The 17,608-nt window shown below is 40.3% G+C and overlaps 2 protein-coding genes across 3 annotated transcripts; one reads left to right on the forward strand and one right to left on the reverse strand.

Moving 5' to 3' along the window:
* The first annotated feature begins 382 nt into the window (after positions 1-382).
* Positions 383-9,199, forward strand: LOC144524322 (pre-mRNA-processing factor 39). 2 transcript variants are annotated; one of them, XM_078260489.1, is made up of 15 exons: positions 383-485; positions 2,160-2,413; positions 2,592-2,717; positions 2,868-2,986; positions 3,155-3,322; positions 3,599-3,779; positions 3,874-3,978; positions 4,904-5,030; positions 5,148-5,302; positions 5,456-5,582; positions 6,615-6,886; positions 7,445-7,629; positions 7,958-8,032; positions 8,194-8,383; positions 8,638-9,199. In XM_078260489.1, the coding sequence occupies exons 1-15, from the start codon at positions 398-400 to the stop codon at positions 8,707-8,709; spliced, it is 2,244 nt and encodes a 747-aa protein (XP_078116615.1). In that variant the 5' UTR covers positions 383-397; the 3' UTR covers positions 8,710-9,199. The 2 variants fall into 2 exon arrangements, with proteins under 2 accessions (XP_078116615.1, XP_078116616.1); XM_078260490.1 differs by having other exon boundaries at positions 8,212-8,383.
* Positions 9,200-10,402: 1,203 nt separating this feature from the next.
* ubxn1 (UBX domain protein 1) lies at positions 10,403-15,307 on the reverse strand. The gene is made up of 10 exons (XM_078260491.1): positions 15,132-15,307; positions 14,522-14,586; positions 14,203-14,256; positions 13,897-14,024; positions 13,059-13,149; positions 12,614-12,805; positions 11,805-11,856; positions 11,583-11,705; positions 11,206-11,389; positions 10,403-11,041 (listed from the first exon to the last, which is right to left on the reverse strand). Exons 2-10 carry the CDS (start codon positions 14,578-14,580, stop codon positions 11,001-11,003), a joined length of 924 nt encoding a protein of 307 aa, XP_078116617.1. The 5' UTR covers positions 14,581-14,586; positions 15,132-15,307; the 3' UTR covers positions 10,403-11,000.
* Positions 15,308-17,608: the final 2,301 nt, after the last annotated feature.

The raw sequence follows: 17,608 nt of genomic DNA on the forward strand, positions 1-17,608 counted from the left end.
CCCCTGTCGGCCACCGTATGTTAGAGAGTAGTCATTCATTCAAATATACAAAATTTAGGACATGTACTCAACATAATGATACAGAGAAACAAGAATCTGATTGCACATAAACAAATGTGTGTGCGTGTGTATATATATATATATATATATATATATATATATATATATATATATATATATAAATATTAATATAAAAAATTATAACTGGGAGAAAAAAGCACACATTATTCTTTTTTGAAGAGTTCACTGTACAGGTCGGTACCGGTCGGTACCATAGACAGTATATAGTCGGTACAGGTCAGGTCCACAGCATAGACTGTTAATAATAATAATAATATACAGTCTATGGTCCACAGTTGTCTTTTTTTGTTTATGACATGGAGGTATCTTGTCGCGCATGAATGACGTCATCGATACGTTTTCCATCATGGCGGCGGAAGGCTGTGGGGAGATGAGCGGCAACGGGGAGCTAGAAGAGTCTTCAGGTAACATTGATTAACATTACTGGATTTACAATGCACAGTTTTGTTTTGTCTTTTCATACATATTAGTGGTCTTGGGTTGCATCGGCAAATGTGTTTGGGATAAAGGCTCCGATCGGACATAGTTAAAGGAGAAGCATGACAAGCTAGGCTAAGCTAACATGATTACAAGTAATCACATACCAGGAACCGGACAATGTTCTTCTGTTCACTAACTTACCTTCCCGTGGCTAACGAAGTGTTATCAATTATGAGTTGAATTATGTCCACGACCACCCAAAGGTACGTGGGTCAGCGCTGTAGTGGGCAACACACCTGTGTAAACTCAGTGCACTAAAGGTTTAATGAATGAAATGTGAAACATACCTCTGCAGGTGTTTCAAGAATAAAAGCTTAAAACCTTTGATTTAGTATTTTTTGGGGGTGTTTTTTGTGTGTGTGGATCACAAGCTGCGGGCAGTAGTTTAGATGCATAAGAGGTTTGACTGGTCAATGCAATCTTTAAAGGTTTAGCTTTTACCTCTCAGGTCGTCTGGGACAGGTCTGCTTTCTGTCCACAGAGTCAGAACTAAAGAGGGAGAAGCAGCGTTCAGCTTTATGCTCCACATATCTGGAACAAACTACCAGAAAACTGCAGGTCCACTGCAACTCTCAGTTCTTTTAAATCAAGGCTGAAGACTTTAGTTTGACGCTGCCTTTTATTAAATTTTTTATTTTTTTATTTTATTTTTACACTGCACTGTTACTTTTATTCTTGTCTTATTCTATTTTAGCTTGTTTTTATTTTGTGTTCTCTTTAATTAATGGGTTTAATTGTTTTTTGAAATGCTCTTTAATGCTTTATGTAAAACACTTAAAGTTGCCTTGCCTTTTATAAAATCGGTCACAATGCCCCTTATTTGTCTTTCCAACGTTATCTGCTTAAAGGTTGTTGATTTGATTCACTTCTGGTTTATAATATTAAGGATTGAAGCATGTGATTGTGGGCATTTCACACAATAATTGTTGTATTGTTGGAACACCTGTTTTTCACGAAACTGTCCAGGAAACAGAGGAAGGTTCATGAATTACATCACATTACATTCATTTCCTATGAAGGTGAATTGCTTCTCTTTTTACAGCAAGTGGCGTCAACCTCCATTAAAAAAAAAACAAGCTAGATGTCAGAAGCACTCAAGTGTCGGTTTCCGTTGCCACCACACCTCAAGAAAGTTAAGCAAATTAAGAGAAATGGGTAGGAAAAGCGTAGCAAGGTTTAAGATGTTTCATCGTGCAGTGAGAGTACAGCAACATCAGAGCAAATTAATTGTTAATTCCGTAGTCATTTGTTGAGTGATATTGGCGTAGTTATCAATTTTTGTTTTGTTTTTGTTGATACACAGGTTTAGGGTTTGTTAAAATGGCTGGCTGTGACATTATTGTGTTTTTGTTTGGCCAGTAATCCATGGTGGTCAGTAGTGAAAACTACCTCAGTAGTGTGTGACTGATCAATTGAAAGGACTTTTTTTTCAGAGGTAGTGATTGTGGCCAAGGGGCCAAATTCAGGGCAAGGCTCCTACGCTAAATATTATGTTCCCAGTAGCTTCAGTAGTAGCATACCTGACCTGTGTAACGCCCTTTAATTATGTAAATGGAGATTGTCTGACTTACTTACCTTTTTATCTATCCCCTCTTTAGACATGGAGGCTTCTGAGGTCCCTGCATCACCTCCGACTGAGTTAGCAGAGATGTCGGAAGAGAACGGCAGTCTCGCCGTGGTCCCTGAGGCCCCCGTAGTAGGCCCCGACCCTGCTACCTTCTCAATGCCTCCAGCTTCAGAAGACGAGGAGGGAGAACTGCCCGCCGACTTTGAACGCCTGTGGAATTCCGCCCATGACAATCCTCAAGATTTCACCAGCTGGACTGACCTGCTGCAGTACTGTGAGCAAGAGGTGTGTGTTTGTTGTTTTGACCAGAGAGCCGGAGGAGAACCAACAGGGTTAAAAAAAATTAGGAAACCATCATATTGTCCCTCGCTAATGATAATAAGGCCACAAAACATATTTGACCTGGAGGCTTGCTGTATGCTTATGTGACATTTTGAACTTAATTTTTCTCTCTTCTTTCCAGAGTCACATGACAGCGTCACGCAGAGCGCTAGAGGCCTTCCTCACTCGCTACCCGCTCTGTTACGGCTACTGGAAGAAATTCACCGATCTGGAGCGCCGTGCTGGGTACAACAACAAAGCCGAGGAGGTAAAACGGGAGAGAGTTTACAATTCTGTGTTTCTTTTTCCCTCCCGCACCATTGTGAATAATGTGTCTGCGTAATGTGCAATGTGAATAAGGTATTAAGAAAGTGTTTTTCACTGGTTCTTATGAGCTGGTTGTGGTGTGCTGTGTCAGGTGTGTGTTCAGGGTCTCCAGGCAATCCCTCTGAGTGTAGATCTGTGGATCCACTACATCAATCTGCTGCTGGGAACACTGGACATGAACCTGCCTGAGTCACCCACGCGGATTCGCAGGTAGTCTCATTTAAGACTCATATTTTATTGGTGTGTTTTATGCTGTTTGGCGTGCGCAGCACAGATGAGAAAATAAATATTTTAGAGAAAGTATACATAAGGCAAATAAGCTGCTTGATGCGAAAGCTGTTTTTATATCTTAACTGTTTTTCGACCTCAACACCTCAGTGTGTTCGAGGATGCGGTTGTAGCAGCAGGTCTGGACTTCCACTCAGACCGGCTTTGGGATCTTTATGTCGAGTGGGAGAAGGAGCAGGGCAACATGAAGAACGCATCAGCTGTCCTGGACAGAGTCCTTAAAGTCCCCACCCAGCTCTACAACACCCACTACGAGAAGTAAGACTACACACACGAGTCGTGTGTGCCAATCTAAGACAAAGATGCTGATGTGTTATTGTCAGTACCAGGGTTACTATTATAATGATAAATATAATTTTCAAATTTTTTTAGATATTGAATGAATGTATCATGTTTATCATTTAACATTAAATTAGCATACTATTGTGATATTTCTATTATTCTCCCCTTACCTGAACACCTCCCTTTTTCACTCTTTTTTACATTAATATCATTTTGCGTCCTGCTCCACCTTCTCCTCCTGCGCTCCGTCAGGTTCAAGGACCACCTGAACAGCCACGAGCCCAAAGAGGTGCTTTCCCCGGAGGAGTACGAGGAGCTGAGGACGTTGTGCCGTCAGAGTCAGAAGGCGGAGCGTGCCGAACTGGCCCAAGAGGAGGAGGCGGAGAGGCCGCCAGGGGAGGAAGAGCCTGCCACACCTGAGGGCACAGACACAGTGAGTAACATCTGACTGCCTCGCAATCCGTTTGAAAGTTTTAAATGTGTAAAATAGGGTTTGATTAATTAATTCATTTGTTCTCTGTGTTCAGGAGGAATTGATGCAGAAGATTAGGGAACAAGTGCTGGTTCGCAGGGACAAAGTGTACCAGGACAACGAGGGAGAAGTTCGCAAGAGATGGCACTTTGAAGACGCTGTGAGTTTTTTTTTTTTTTTTTCTCTCTCTCTCTGTCTGCTCCACTCTTAGTTTATTATTCCTCTTTTCTTCTTGGGCTTTTCCTCCCTTTCTCATTAATTCACCGTTTTTCTACTTCTTTTGGAAACCAAGGCTCGACAACACAATAACACACTTTGTTCTGAATCTCAGGCTGGGTATTATTTCATTATTTAATATCTGAGTTTTGGTTCCAGTAGAAAAAACACAATTTTTTGATATTGGTACATTACTGACACATTTTTCTACAAAAGCCTTTTCATCATTTGGTAAAAAAAAACAAGCCAAACTGCAATGTTAAAATGTCTAAAAACAGTCAATTGTACAAGAACTCAAAATCAAATCTTTAGATATTATTTTGAAACAGAAGCTTTTTTGATCAGACAATAAGTAAATTTGAACCAGAATTTAATTCCAGCTTTCAATAGTCAACATTTTCAATACTCGGTATAATACTGTACTATCGAAATATTTAGGTGGGTTTCAAAAACGTATTGAGGTTCAAGATTCAGACCTTTCTGAAAACCATAACTAAAATTCTCAATAAAAAAGTCTGCCTCTGTGCTCACGGCCAAAAATAGCATTAATGCATACTATTCTTTCTAGTTAAATTGTCCACAGTAGTGGCACCCTCTAGCTCACCCAGTAAGAGCGCTCAAATCTGACCTGCGGCCCTTTGCTGCGTGTCATCCCCCATCTCTCTCCCCCTTTCACATCTCCATCTGTCCACTGTCACTACAATAAAGAAAAGCCCCAAAAAATAATCTTAAAAAAAAAAGAAAATTGTCCATATTATTATTTTTTTACTATTGTTTGCAGTTTTACAACATTTGATTTTTAATTCATATTTATTACATTTTGATACACACTTTGATCACTTGCTGATTTCTTTTTCTCTGGCCTTTAGATCAAACGGCCCTACTTCCACGTCAAGCCACTAGATCGCCTCCAGCTGCGGGCCTGGCACTCCTACCTGGACTGGGAGATCGCTCAGCTCCACAAGGACACCAAAGACTCCCAAGACAGCCAACAAGGTGAGTACATAACCAACATACTGTCAGCTGTCACCTGTATCGTACAGTCTCAGCAATTTTACACATTTGTGTTAACATAAAGCACCCAGGGGTTTTGATGCCAATATCTCCTACCAGATCCAAACCAGGAAGCCATAGAGGGGTCAGAGGTTGCTGCCCAGCCCCAGGACCAATCAGAGGATGCTGCGGTTGCCCATGATGACCGCAGGGTTCGCATCCTCTTCGAGCGCTGTCTGATCGCCTGCGCTCTGTATGAGGAGTTCTGGATCAGGGTGAGCAAGAAAAGTGTGTTTGTGTGTGACCTGCATTTAGAGCAAGAAAGCTGTGTGCGTGTATCCTTGTGAGCCTCAACACTAGATTAATAAGAGATGCGTGTGTGTGTATATATGATCTCTGTGTTACATGTTCTTGTATGTGTCGTTCAGTACGCTCAGTACCTGGAGTCGCAGAGTGTGGACGAGGCGCGAGCTGTTTTCAAACGAGCCTGTGAGATCCACCTGGCGTACAAACCCAACATCCACATGCAGTGGGCCACATTTGAGGAGAGGCACGGTACGACAAACACACACCAACACACTATACAAACCGCTTGGCTCTATTCCTTTTTACTTTTCTTTGAAATGTTAAATGTCTTAGGAAGGTCTTACTTTGTCCAGTATGCAGTCAGGACTATTTGTTTAAAGATACTTTGTAATGCGGTCAATGAAAGATTTAGTGAATGTCAGTCAAGCTTGTTAAAGGCATAGTTTGGATTTTTTTAAGTAAGGGTTGTGCGAGGTACTTAAAGCTTTAGTGCGTAACTTTTGGATATTTCTGAACGTCCGTTACATTCAAGCCATTGCCAAATGAGTTGCTACAAAGCTAATTAAGACTATCAGCTCCACACAACTCTCTCTGTATTTCTCAGTATGGCTATGTTCAGAAGATTGTGGCGTCCGGTGACTTTCCTGCGCAGAAACTCGAGTGAAGAGAATTACCTTTTCTGAAGAGTCCATGTTTTTTTAATCCTCTGTGTCCTCCTTGGTTACAAGCAACTGTGGGAAGGGGGCGTGGGGACGGTGCCGGCCACGTAAGGCTTGTATCATGTGGACGCGCTGACAGTTTTGTTGTCATTACTTAGAATTCCTCTTGGGGAAGGAGGGGGAGGGGCAGAAACTACGCACTATAGCTTTAACCATAGTCAGTGTATTATCTACAGTAGATGGCCGTCGGCATGTCCCGAGTTTGGAGAAGCAGGCAGGAGTACCACGGCGGAACTGGGGACGTGCCGACCGCCATCTACTGTAGGTAAAACACTGACTATGGTTAAGTACCTCATACAACCCCACTTCAAAATATCCCTTTAAAACTAACGGGGCTGTAATAAGACACTTCCATAATTGTTTGTAGTTTCACCAAAGGACGTAAAAGGGACTAACATAAAGTTAATACAGAACAGGGCAGGGAACAACTTGTTGAATATGATCACAGGGTTCAATCATCATAACAGACATATACCTCAACTGTTAATTGCTTATTCTCCACAACTTTCGTTGTTTACTGTATTATATACACTCATGAAAAGTCCCTCATCTTCCCCATCAGGTGACTTAACCGAGGCCCGACGAGTGCTGCAGGCCCTGGAGAAAACTCTACCCGGGTTGGCAGTGGTCCGTCTTCGCAGGGCAGCTTTAGAGAGGCGAGCGGGCCAGCTGGACCAATCAGAGGCCTTGCTGCAGGAAGCAGTGGCCGAATCCAAAGAAAAGCCCACGTTACATGCTTTTTATTCTATCAAGCTGGCTCGCCTGCTGCTGAAACTGGGCAGGGACCCCAGCAGAGCCCGCAGAGTTTTACAGGAGGCGCTGGAGATTAGTCCGGTAAGATATTTAGTAAACACCCACAAATATTTCAGCCATTAACACCATGACAGACTTTTGATCAATCGTCTCTTCCTCCCTTCATCCTGAAAAGATTAAGGAATGTCGATGTAGTTCTGCTGTAAGAAATTCTGCTCCATTTTCTATGATACAATTTGCGTGTCAACCAGTCCACCAATTTTTTTTATTTTTTTTTATGAATTTCTATGTTGTGGCAGCTTAAGCGTATACACAAAGCTGTCTGATAACTGAGTATGTGATGTGATAATGTAAAAATGCCATTTCCATATGATTTTAATACTGGATGGATTTGATTGGCCATTCCATGTAATGTTAATATTATTTCCACCCCTTAATCACATTTGCTACATATATGTTGCACATTATGATTTACACCTCATATTCTTTCTGATGAGTACTTTGTGTGGTACCGGCAAAATGAGTACCTTCAAGCTTGTACCTTTTTTAAGAAAGAAAAAGCAAAAACGTTGTACTTAAGTAACTCTAGTTTTTAATCGCCTCCGTCTTCCTCCTCCTCTCCAATGTGCCCTCCCTCAGGATAACGATAAGCTGCACCTAAACCTGTTGGAGCTAGAGGTATCTGGGGACCCCTGGGCCTCCGCTGAGGCGGTGCAGGAGTGTGTGACACGAGCCCTGGCAGCTCCCCTCGCCCCACACACCAAGATCCTCTTCTCACAGAGAGGTCTGCAGTTCGCAGAGGACTACAGCAACTCTATCCAGAGGTCAGACTTCAACATAAGTCTTCTGTAAACCCTGTTGCTACCACAAACCATTTGTCTTCTTTGACCTGAATGTAATTCTTTATTGTCTCTGTGTCTGTATATAAGGTTGTTTATTGTGTAAATACGGTTGTTGTTTTTATTAGTTATTATAACTAATTCTATTTCTCCATTCCCTGTACTTTATGTATATTTTTTTCTCCTAGGTCTACTTAATGTGTATTTGTGTTATTCTGATGTGTGTACATTTTTCTTTTGAGCTGCTGTAGCACTGGAATTTCCCCAGTGTGGGATTAATAAAGTCTATCTTATCTTATCTTGTCCTCTATAGTGTGCTGTCTGTCTATGAAGAGCACCAGAAACTGCTGAAGGAGCTGGGTGGAACAAAGAGAGAAGCAGAGAACGGGTAAATGGATCAAAACATTTTTGTGGGAGTTGCAACTGGCAGTGGGGGAACTCCAATTATTTCGATGCCACATGAATGCAGCACATGACAAATAAAATGTAACGTCTGCTTATAAGTATATTAATATTTTATTTTTTTTGCTGCGTAAATAAGACGTGCAGAGATGATTTGTCTTTTAGGGATGAGGACCCAGAGAAGATGAGCAAAAGTGAGGACGGCTCTGCTGTTGCTGTGTCTGCATCAGTCCCACCTACCATGCCACATGTCCCCATCACCACACCCCCTCCTCCTGTGATGGGCGCCGACGCAAATGCACAGGCTGGCTACGGGGGATACAGCAACTGGTATCAGGTAGGATTGTATAACAAAATAGAAGATGATTGTTGGTATGAAAAACTATTTGGGAAATCTGTACATGAACAAATGTGGCTTGACTGCCTTAAAGAGTTTATTTGCACAGAGGGCTTTACTGAGATGCAGGAAAACCACAGCCCATAAAATGTGTCTAAAAATGGTTTATTTAGATGTAAACAGAATATCGTCGTAGGCTGTAGTTTGAGATGTTCTGTGTATGTTATAACCTGTTTGTTGTGATTCTTTTTCAGCAACCGCAGTACGCCGGCTACGGCTACCAGAACACCTGGAACTACAACCAAGGCTACTATCCTCCCAGCTAAAGGGGGCGACAGTGACACCAAGAAGCCACAGGAAATGGTTTAATCCAGAATGACTCATTAGCTGAACAAAAAAACTCAACCACCCAGTCCTGCTGGTCCACCTGCTAAAATAATATCCCAGCATCCTTTCCTTGCCGTCCTTCCTCTGAGTTACCTCACTGTCCTGGATTTGTTTAAACAAGGGGCAGGAGTTAAGCTCTTTTAGCATTCTGTGTCATGTCAGTGTTGATTCTGAGGGACAGGTGGAAAGATGATGAAAGGAAACTGACGCTCCCATTCTCAGTACATCAGTGTCTCTCCATTTTAATCAGAAATATTTTTGTATTTGTTTGCAAGCCCAACCCCTTCGCCCCTGTTTTAAAGTCATCTAGTCTATCCAACTTTACAGGTGACATGATTGACATTTTGTACCATTCCAGCGAAGGCTATTTTTTTCTTCTTTTTTTTTTCTAATGTATATAAAGGTGTTTTATAGTGTGTCACAACAGAACTGTTTGTGTTGTTTGTTTGCTTAAGTACTTCCATAATGAGGGTGAAAAATTCACCCTCACTCTAATTAGTTAGTTTATACATAGCCAGCAGGTTTCAGAGGCTGTAATCTTCACCTCAATAATCTGAAAAAAAGAAGGAAGGAATAGGCTCCACTTGTTGCTTTTTATATTAAATCTTTTGAAGTCCTTTATGGTGCTACAGTACCAGCTAAAAGCAAAAGTCCATAAAACTCACATTAAAGTAGGAAAAACACTCAAACTTCTTTCCTACAGGATCATTGGCAACAGTCCACTTGTGCACACAGACATTCAGGCCCTACTTATCTGCAAAGTTAATGGACTTGGTTTTTTTTTTTTTTTTGCCCATTAGATTACCCGACGTAAGTGAAGACCACAGCCTCTGAAATCCGCTGGCTGAATACACCAATAGGTCTTTATAATGGCAGACATTTTGACTTGTCAGAGCAGAAAAACTTCTTATTTGGTTTGTCATGGAGTTCCAGTTCACTTGTTTTAAAAAGCAGCGGGCAGTCCCAAGTCCTTGTTAGTCTTTGGCCTATTGCAAATTTACACGGTTCAATAAAATGCCTGAAACGAACCATTTCACATGACTTTGGGAGAAGTAAATTATGATGAGAATTCAGTTTAATACGTTGCAAAACATTACAACCTTGTTAAATGTGCACTTGTTCAATTATCTGTAAGGATAAGGATGCTGATATTCTAGTTTTCTTACTGTCAAGAAATCACATGGAAAGGCTACAAGTGTTAATCTGTCTCAGTAGTTTAACGTCCCTACTGTGGCACTTAACCCTAAACCCATTTTTATTTTCCTACCAAAGACTTAAATCTGTAACAATGGGTCACAAATATACAGTTTAATTTTGTAGAAAGGCTCAATAATTTCCTAAAACAGCTAGACTTTGTAGTTTTTAGCAAACATTACTCAAATAGGAGTTAATAGTGCATTTGGGGATTATTTTAAGCCACAGCTTTGGTGCTCTAGTGAGTATTTACAGCATCATGGTAATAAAGGAACATCCTATCACCCAGTGCGACAGTGTGGTTCACTGAATATGACATATCAGACTTTGGCTACACAAGCGGAATCAATATGTTTGGGTTTTTTTCCATGGTATTTTTTGACACTTATTTTAAGAAAGGTTACACATACAATTGTTAGAAAATCCAGTTCACCACCATAGTTCTGAGTCAGCTTTATTTTAACTAGATTCTTGGTGATTATGCAGACATAATTGTCAATATATTTTAACTTATAAAAAGAAAACTGGCAAAGTAGAATGTCACAAAATCAGGAAGATCGTGGGGATTCAATTTAAGGCCCTTTCGGAACCAATCGAGTAGGTCTTGTGTGGTACTTTGCTTTGTTAAGGTCTGGTTAAAATTGAATTTTTATGAATGTGTTGTTGAGACCATGAAGTAGTATCCATCAGAAGCCAGCTATCTTTACTTTCTTCCTAAATAATTCCTTAATTCCTAATAAGTAAAAGCCGCTGTCCATCTCACTGCACACAAATCAGTCTATCAAGTGCAATCAATCAGTGAGTTAGCTGAAAACTGTTTTTCACGTTCCCTTCTTAAACGTCTTAAAAATAGCTTCACACAATCTGATCACAGCCTTGCGCTACATCTCTCTGCTTTAGTTCAGTTAGCTGACTTACTGAGAGATACTAAAAAGGTGGTGGCTCTGTTCCCAGTTCAATCTGTTTCTGGTGCCTCTTGTGTTGGTGTAGTGGAAGTGGTGAGGTAGGCTCACAGAGCAGATCCTCCGTCCTGATCTCACTTTTTGATAACAACCAGCACAGCTGAAGGCACCAAACCTAAAAAGACAGAATGGAATATAAGCAAACTTGCGTGATGAGCTACTGAATGCAGTTTTACGTCCATGCAGAAGCAAAACCATAGACACTGAGAATTTGTTAAATTATGTATATTACACTAAATGTACTCTATATTCAAATGCAGTTGCCAGCCCAGTGCTCACCCAGTTCTTTCAGGGGCTTCTCCATGTCCAGTTCAGTGTAGACGTGACGGGGGTAGGGCGAGAGCAGCGTGAAGTCCTGACCCTCAGGTGTGTTGCCATTCACCTGCACGTACACGCGCACTGCCGCCAGCGGCTCCTGGGCCTTGAAGACCGCCGTGATGGTCGAGCCGTCCAGCAGACGTACCTTTACCGCAAAGAAGCGGAAGAGCACGGGAGCAGCAGGCAAAGGAGGAGGCAAGTGTATCATTAAATTCAAACATGATGGATCGTGAATATCGGTTCTGTTTTTAAATGGATAGATATAAATCTGTTCTAGTGAGGACCACTCATGTGTGCTCTGTGCTTAAGTGGTGTATGAGTGTAACTGAAGCCTGTACCTGTATCCTGGACTCATCATACTCCTTCTTAGTGGGTGGAGGGCCATGACTGGTGGGTGACGAGGGGCTGGGCGGGGCAGGCTGGGACGTTGCCGCCGTGCTCGGGGGTGCACCACCTCCAAACTAAAAAAAAAAAACGAAGTGGTAAGAAATATGAAGTGAACAGGAAAAAAGGACAATTTAAAAATTGATAAGTAACTACATGAACAATGATTGGGTTACCTTTTGTGCTCTCTCCTCTCTGTCTCGTGCAATCTTATCTTTAACCCTTTGCCTGACAGGAATAAAGACAAGCAACACAATGACAGACATGAAAAAATGTACAGGAGTTCACAGTCGAACTAATTTGCTGACTTTGACAGTTGTAGAGTGTTGTAGTGGAGGATCACCACAGTTTGACGCTGACTTCAACTTAAAAGGCAACATGTCTGTTCGATCCCACATGAATATGAATTTGTCACTTATTTCTGGTCTTAGCTTTTGAGTTTCTTATCTTGTATTGGGCTGTGGCATTCCCTCCTGAGCGTTCCCTGATTCCATTATTTCCACCCACTGTTTATTTCATGGACGAACAGGATGGCATTCAACCAAGTAGCTGCATTTCAGTTTATTAATTCCCATTTTTACACTGTCAAACACTATTTTTTGAGCAATTCATACGGAATAACGAAGAGATAAAATAGCATTTAGTAATTTACTTTATTTTGTAAAACTTTCCCTTTTCTTTATTGGAAGTCAAGTAAAAAAAAATTCTGAAAGGAAAATATGGAGTGGAAAAGTCTTTGGATGTTTAGGTACTTTTATTACGTCATCCTTGGTCAAACATGACAATTTGGTCCATAAAAAGTACCGATACTTTGCCTGATATCAGACAGAATTGTCAACTCGTAACACTCCGTTTCCATCTTCAGTCAACTCGTGGAGTGGGCAGATTCAAAGGTGTGAAACCAGGCAAACTGTTACTACTACCACCCAGTGCAATAGTCACTGACGTCATTATCTGAATAAATGGGTAATAATGAATACCTTACCTGGCCATTTTGTCCTCCATCTTCTCTTTTCTGCGCTGATCAGCAAGTTTTTTCATATCATCATCCTGCAGCTTTTGACGAATCTGCTGCAGCTCTTGGCCCTGTCTCCTTCGCTGCTTCTCCCGCTCCAACTCTTCTGCCCGCTCTCGCTCTCGTCTCTCTGCCTGCTTCACCCGCATCAGCTCCTCTAACCTGAAAAACAAGACGCACAGGCATTTGCCTCTCTTACACATTGAAGATGTTCAATCTCTCTAACAGGACGAGGAAAGAATGAACTGAATATTAAGTATTTACAAATGATGTTTGGCTCCTAAACTAATGGTCACAGATTCTATTTTCAGTGATATATAAGTGTAGTAAAGTAACCCGGTTACGTAAGGAGAAGAAGCTGTGAGTTGGACATATACAGTATTGCAGGGATTGTGTCAAGCGTGTGCAATCTGACCTTTTAACTTGTTCAAGTTTCTCCTCCTCTGACATTGGCATCTTTGCACTCTCTTCGTTATCATCGTAGCTGCCATCTCCACCTGCTGTCCCTAAAGCCAAACCAAATGCACATGAGTAAGTGAAAGATGGAAAAAAAGAGGAAGAGATATGTATTGTGTGTTATTGAAATGTCTTCCCTGCCAACCACAATTCAAAGCAAAAAGTGCATGCTGACATAACAGGCTTACCTAACATACACACCTAACACCACAAACCCTTAGTGTGGACACAGAAAACCTCCACAACAAAACACTAACAAGGAGACAAACAAAGTGTACCGACCACTTCAACCACCTTGGTGGAGGTGAGAAGAGAGAAAGCTAAAACTGAAGAAGAAAAACAATACACAGAGAGAAAGAGACAGAGAGACTAACCAACATATATCACATCATGTTCAGTATAAATTAACACTTAAATTCACTAAAGCTAATTTAGAGTTTATACCTGGATAAAATCCTCTGTCACATTATATGTAACTTTATATCAGAATATCTATATATATATCCTGATGTTGTAAATATTCTAGAACAATCATATACAAACTGTTTATGGATGAAATAACCAAATAGGAATGTCTGTTTTTGTCTAATCATGTGAATTAAATACCAAAAACCACTATTGCCCACAATGTCCTAATACACTCAAAGATATCAGAGCAAAAGCTAACATGGTGCAAACATTCGGACAAAAATATCCTACGGTAGACAAATTTATATTGCCCCATGGTATATTTCGTCATATTGCACATCCCTAGGTGACTTTTATGGTGGTGTGTGGCATGCTTCCATTGCCCTAACCTTCAGCGGTGTCTGCTAGTGACGGCTGTTCTGTGGTGGACTGGCTGTCTGCGTCTCCTCCCAGGATGTTCCCCACAGGCGGCACGTAGGGCTCATCAATGTCTGGGTCGTTCTCATGTTCCATTAACCTGGGGAAACCACATCACACAGGAAAGATGAGTGCTGCTGCTTTGTTGATTATGAGTATCCACATTATGCCGGGGAATCAGTAGCACAGGTAGCTTTTATGAGGGAGACATAAGAGTTTGACTTTCAGTGTCCATCCAGTCGATTCAAAACTAGTATGTTAATGTCCGTCAGACTTACCAGTCCATGGCTTGTTCTATTCCCTGGTTCCCTGTGTGTGCCACTGCCTTTTCCCTGAAAGCACCAGATAAAGGACAGGTTCTACTTTCACTTCTTTGAAAGCAGTCTCAAATCTAGGAACTATATTACCCAGGATGATTAACTGATTGATTATTTTATTTATGGATATAGAAGACAAAAAAAAAAAAATCCAAGAGATAACATGTTAAGTGTTAACACTTATTTTAAACAGGTCCCTGATGTCATAGAACAAACAGGACAGACAAACACACACATAACATACACAGAAATATGAATTTTGAGATTTGGTGTCACTCACGCTCTGTTTCTGTCAAAGCCCATCTCCAGCAGGCTCTCTAGTGTTGTAAGCTCTGCCATTTTGACCTGAAACAGATTGTATGAATACCGGAAAATTAACAGAGTCATCGACTTTCATTTGTTTATATTGTTACACTGCGGTTATTTGCTGATAACAAAGAGTGAGTCACAATAATGGTCCGGCACGCGTCTGCAAATTAAAATGACTATTATTACTAGAGTCATTACAACAGCTCTGTGTGAAGGAGCTTCATTAACGTTACCGTTGTAGTCAGAATATAACACTGTGTGAACAAATAGTACACGTTACTTGACTAGCAGCCTGCAAAAATTAGTTCTAGTTGAAGTGATTTAATATCAAAACCATCGTTACGCTGAGTGCTAAAATTAGCATTAACGTGGCTAACGTTCAAATTGCGAAAGCTAGCTGAGAAGCCTCGCTGGCTAGCACGATTAAAAACGACCAGGAACTCTCATAAGCTCTCCATCACTTTCGCTAAGAATGTTTGTTTGTATGCTACATGTAAAGGCAGGCAAACGTGTTATTTTATTTCTTAAAAAGGTAATATCAGCTAATATATTCATGAAGGCAACGTTTGTTAGCTACTCACACATCAGTCAACACCGCTTCAACAGTACGGGAAACCACATAGGTCAAACAGAACCAGTGAATAGCGATTTTTTTGCCCCCCATACTTCGGGGCCTATTTCCGCCAAAATGTGATGGAAATCCAGATCCTGTAAGTCATTATAATGAGAAACTCTAAACTCTAAATAATGACCTAGTAATGACCTAGTATCTCAAAATTATGACACGATATCCCTAAATAATGAGAAACATACTTATCTTGAAAAAAATGACTTAGTATGCTAATAATGAGAAACTTTCAAAACAATGAATTTATCGCAAAATAATGAGAACATCTCTCGAAATTTGCATAGGCCTAGCTATGTGTTGTGTGTCCTTTCAGTTTCTTTCTCACAAGCTGCGTATAGATGTGTTCAATGTACTTCCTTCGCCCGGGTAATACATAAGATCATAAAGGAGTCAAAAGAGTAGATGTCTCTATGTCTGTATTCATTATTTTACGAATTCATTATTATAAAAGTTACTAAACATTGGTGAAGGCTACAGGAAAAGACAAGTTAATTTACAAAGAAGAGAAAAGACATTGTTTGTAGACAGCATGCTGCATGAATTCTTGTCTTTATAGCATCTGCTTCAAAGTCCAGTTTGTATCTGTCTCTACATATAAGCTACAATTATGACAAATGCAACCGGAATGCAACCACTGCTAGTGCTATGGCATACATGTTTTGATATTTATATCAGATATTGAAGGACCTTTAGTCTAAATTATGTAAACAATGTAAAACAAGCTCAACAGGTTCTTTGTTTAATGGGGAGAACGAAAGAAAATACTTTGACTTATGCCTTTTGAGTGCATCAGCTGTGATTAATTGTCTCCCGATTTAGTTATTTAATCAATTAATTATGCATGACGTATAAATCTGAATTGTTTTTGGGAAATGTGACAGCAGAGACAGGAAGCAATGACACAGTGTGAGGAGGCTGATTTGAAGTGCTTTAGGGCCGGATGGCGTCTCTTGGCTGCTCTCCATCTTGTATGATTTTATCCCATCCTCTTGTGTCTGTTTGTGTTCAATCAGAATGCAATTTGCTGACTTGAAGGTTGGGTCTGTTACATATTTACATTGAGTGTAATGATTAATTTTTTCTCTCTCCCCCAAGCAGTCTTAAGCAGCCCTCATTCACGAGTCTGCCATTATGGACAGACTTATGCCTCGGCCTGCTCACTTCTATCTGACCTCTTCTTTTTTAAAAGCTCACCCTCTAACGGATTTTCTCTCTAGTTTACCATTTATTTGTTCGGTTGATTTTTCTAACACTTTCATTTGATCTTTTTTTCTGTTTTCCACTTTTCTGACTTTTCTCTCATAATTATTGACTGAAATATTCCTCATTCGCAGTATTTACTTGGTGAGTATGAGCTTTTTTCGTACATTTAAATGTGGCTAAGAACTGAACATTACTAATCAAAGAAACTGTTTTATTTAATCATATATCAGTCACTCTACATTTAATGTATGGGGTATACTATAGCAATATATAGGATTGTTTGCATTTACACCAATATGATTATATTTTGTATGGATTAGATATTAACTGTGCATCCACTCCGCAAGCAATTTGAGCAACTTGTCACCTTTAGTGCATTGATTTTCTTTGATCAGTAAAACATCAATCACAGATCACCTTTTGAGCATCTTACCGTCTCATTTGAAGTGAACTACATGGCTATAAAGACAGATCCAAATGGTTATTAAGGAAATTTTATGAAATTAGGGAAAACTGAATTAAACTCTAAATGCTTCCTCGTGGAATTATTTGTTGCCAGGCAACATACATGCTTTCAATCTTAAAATCTTTAAAACATTTCACATTTCATTTCTATAACAAAGTGGGTCAATTTATTATAACTGTCCAGAAACCATAATAACGCTTTTCAAGGGGAATCTTAAAATTGACTGAAATATAATCTGTTCAGGATATAAAAGGTAATCTCTGTAGATTTTAACCTGAAGTTAACCTGACTCCTGTCAAAAGGGTAAGAGTGAAGGTCTCTACTAGTGTTGAATCAACCCGACATTACAAAAGCCTCATTTTAAAATATGATACTTCTTCTCAAACTTGATTTCCTGTCACAGAACTGACCAGATCAGACTTTCTGTCCAGACTTTATCACTAACATATTCATTTTTATTTCAGTGCTGAAGATTCTCTTAAAGTGCTACTAACACTTTCACAGTGGAATTATCTGGTAAACTATATAGCTGGGTGGGCAAAGTCGAAAGGAGACATCAGAGGTGAAGGTCTCTTTAGTCTACCCATAAATTGCTTTATGGCCCTGTTTTTCACAGAGGGAGAGGGTTAAAGGTCAGAGCTCAGTCAGGATAAGTTAAGAGAGATTCTAAGAAACTAAGAAGATGAGATGTACAAGAGGAAATGATACTCATATTTAGCCTACTACTTGTGTTCAAAGCCATACCAATTAATGTGTGTAAA

Source organism: Sander vitreus, chromosome 10 (assembly GCF_031162955.1).
Source record: "Sander vitreus isolate 19-12246 chromosome 10, sanVit1, whole genome shotgun sequence".
In the NCBI taxonomy this organism is placed as follows: domain Eukaryota; kingdom Metazoa; phylum Chordata; class Actinopteri; order Perciformes; family Percidae; genus Sander; species Sander vitreus.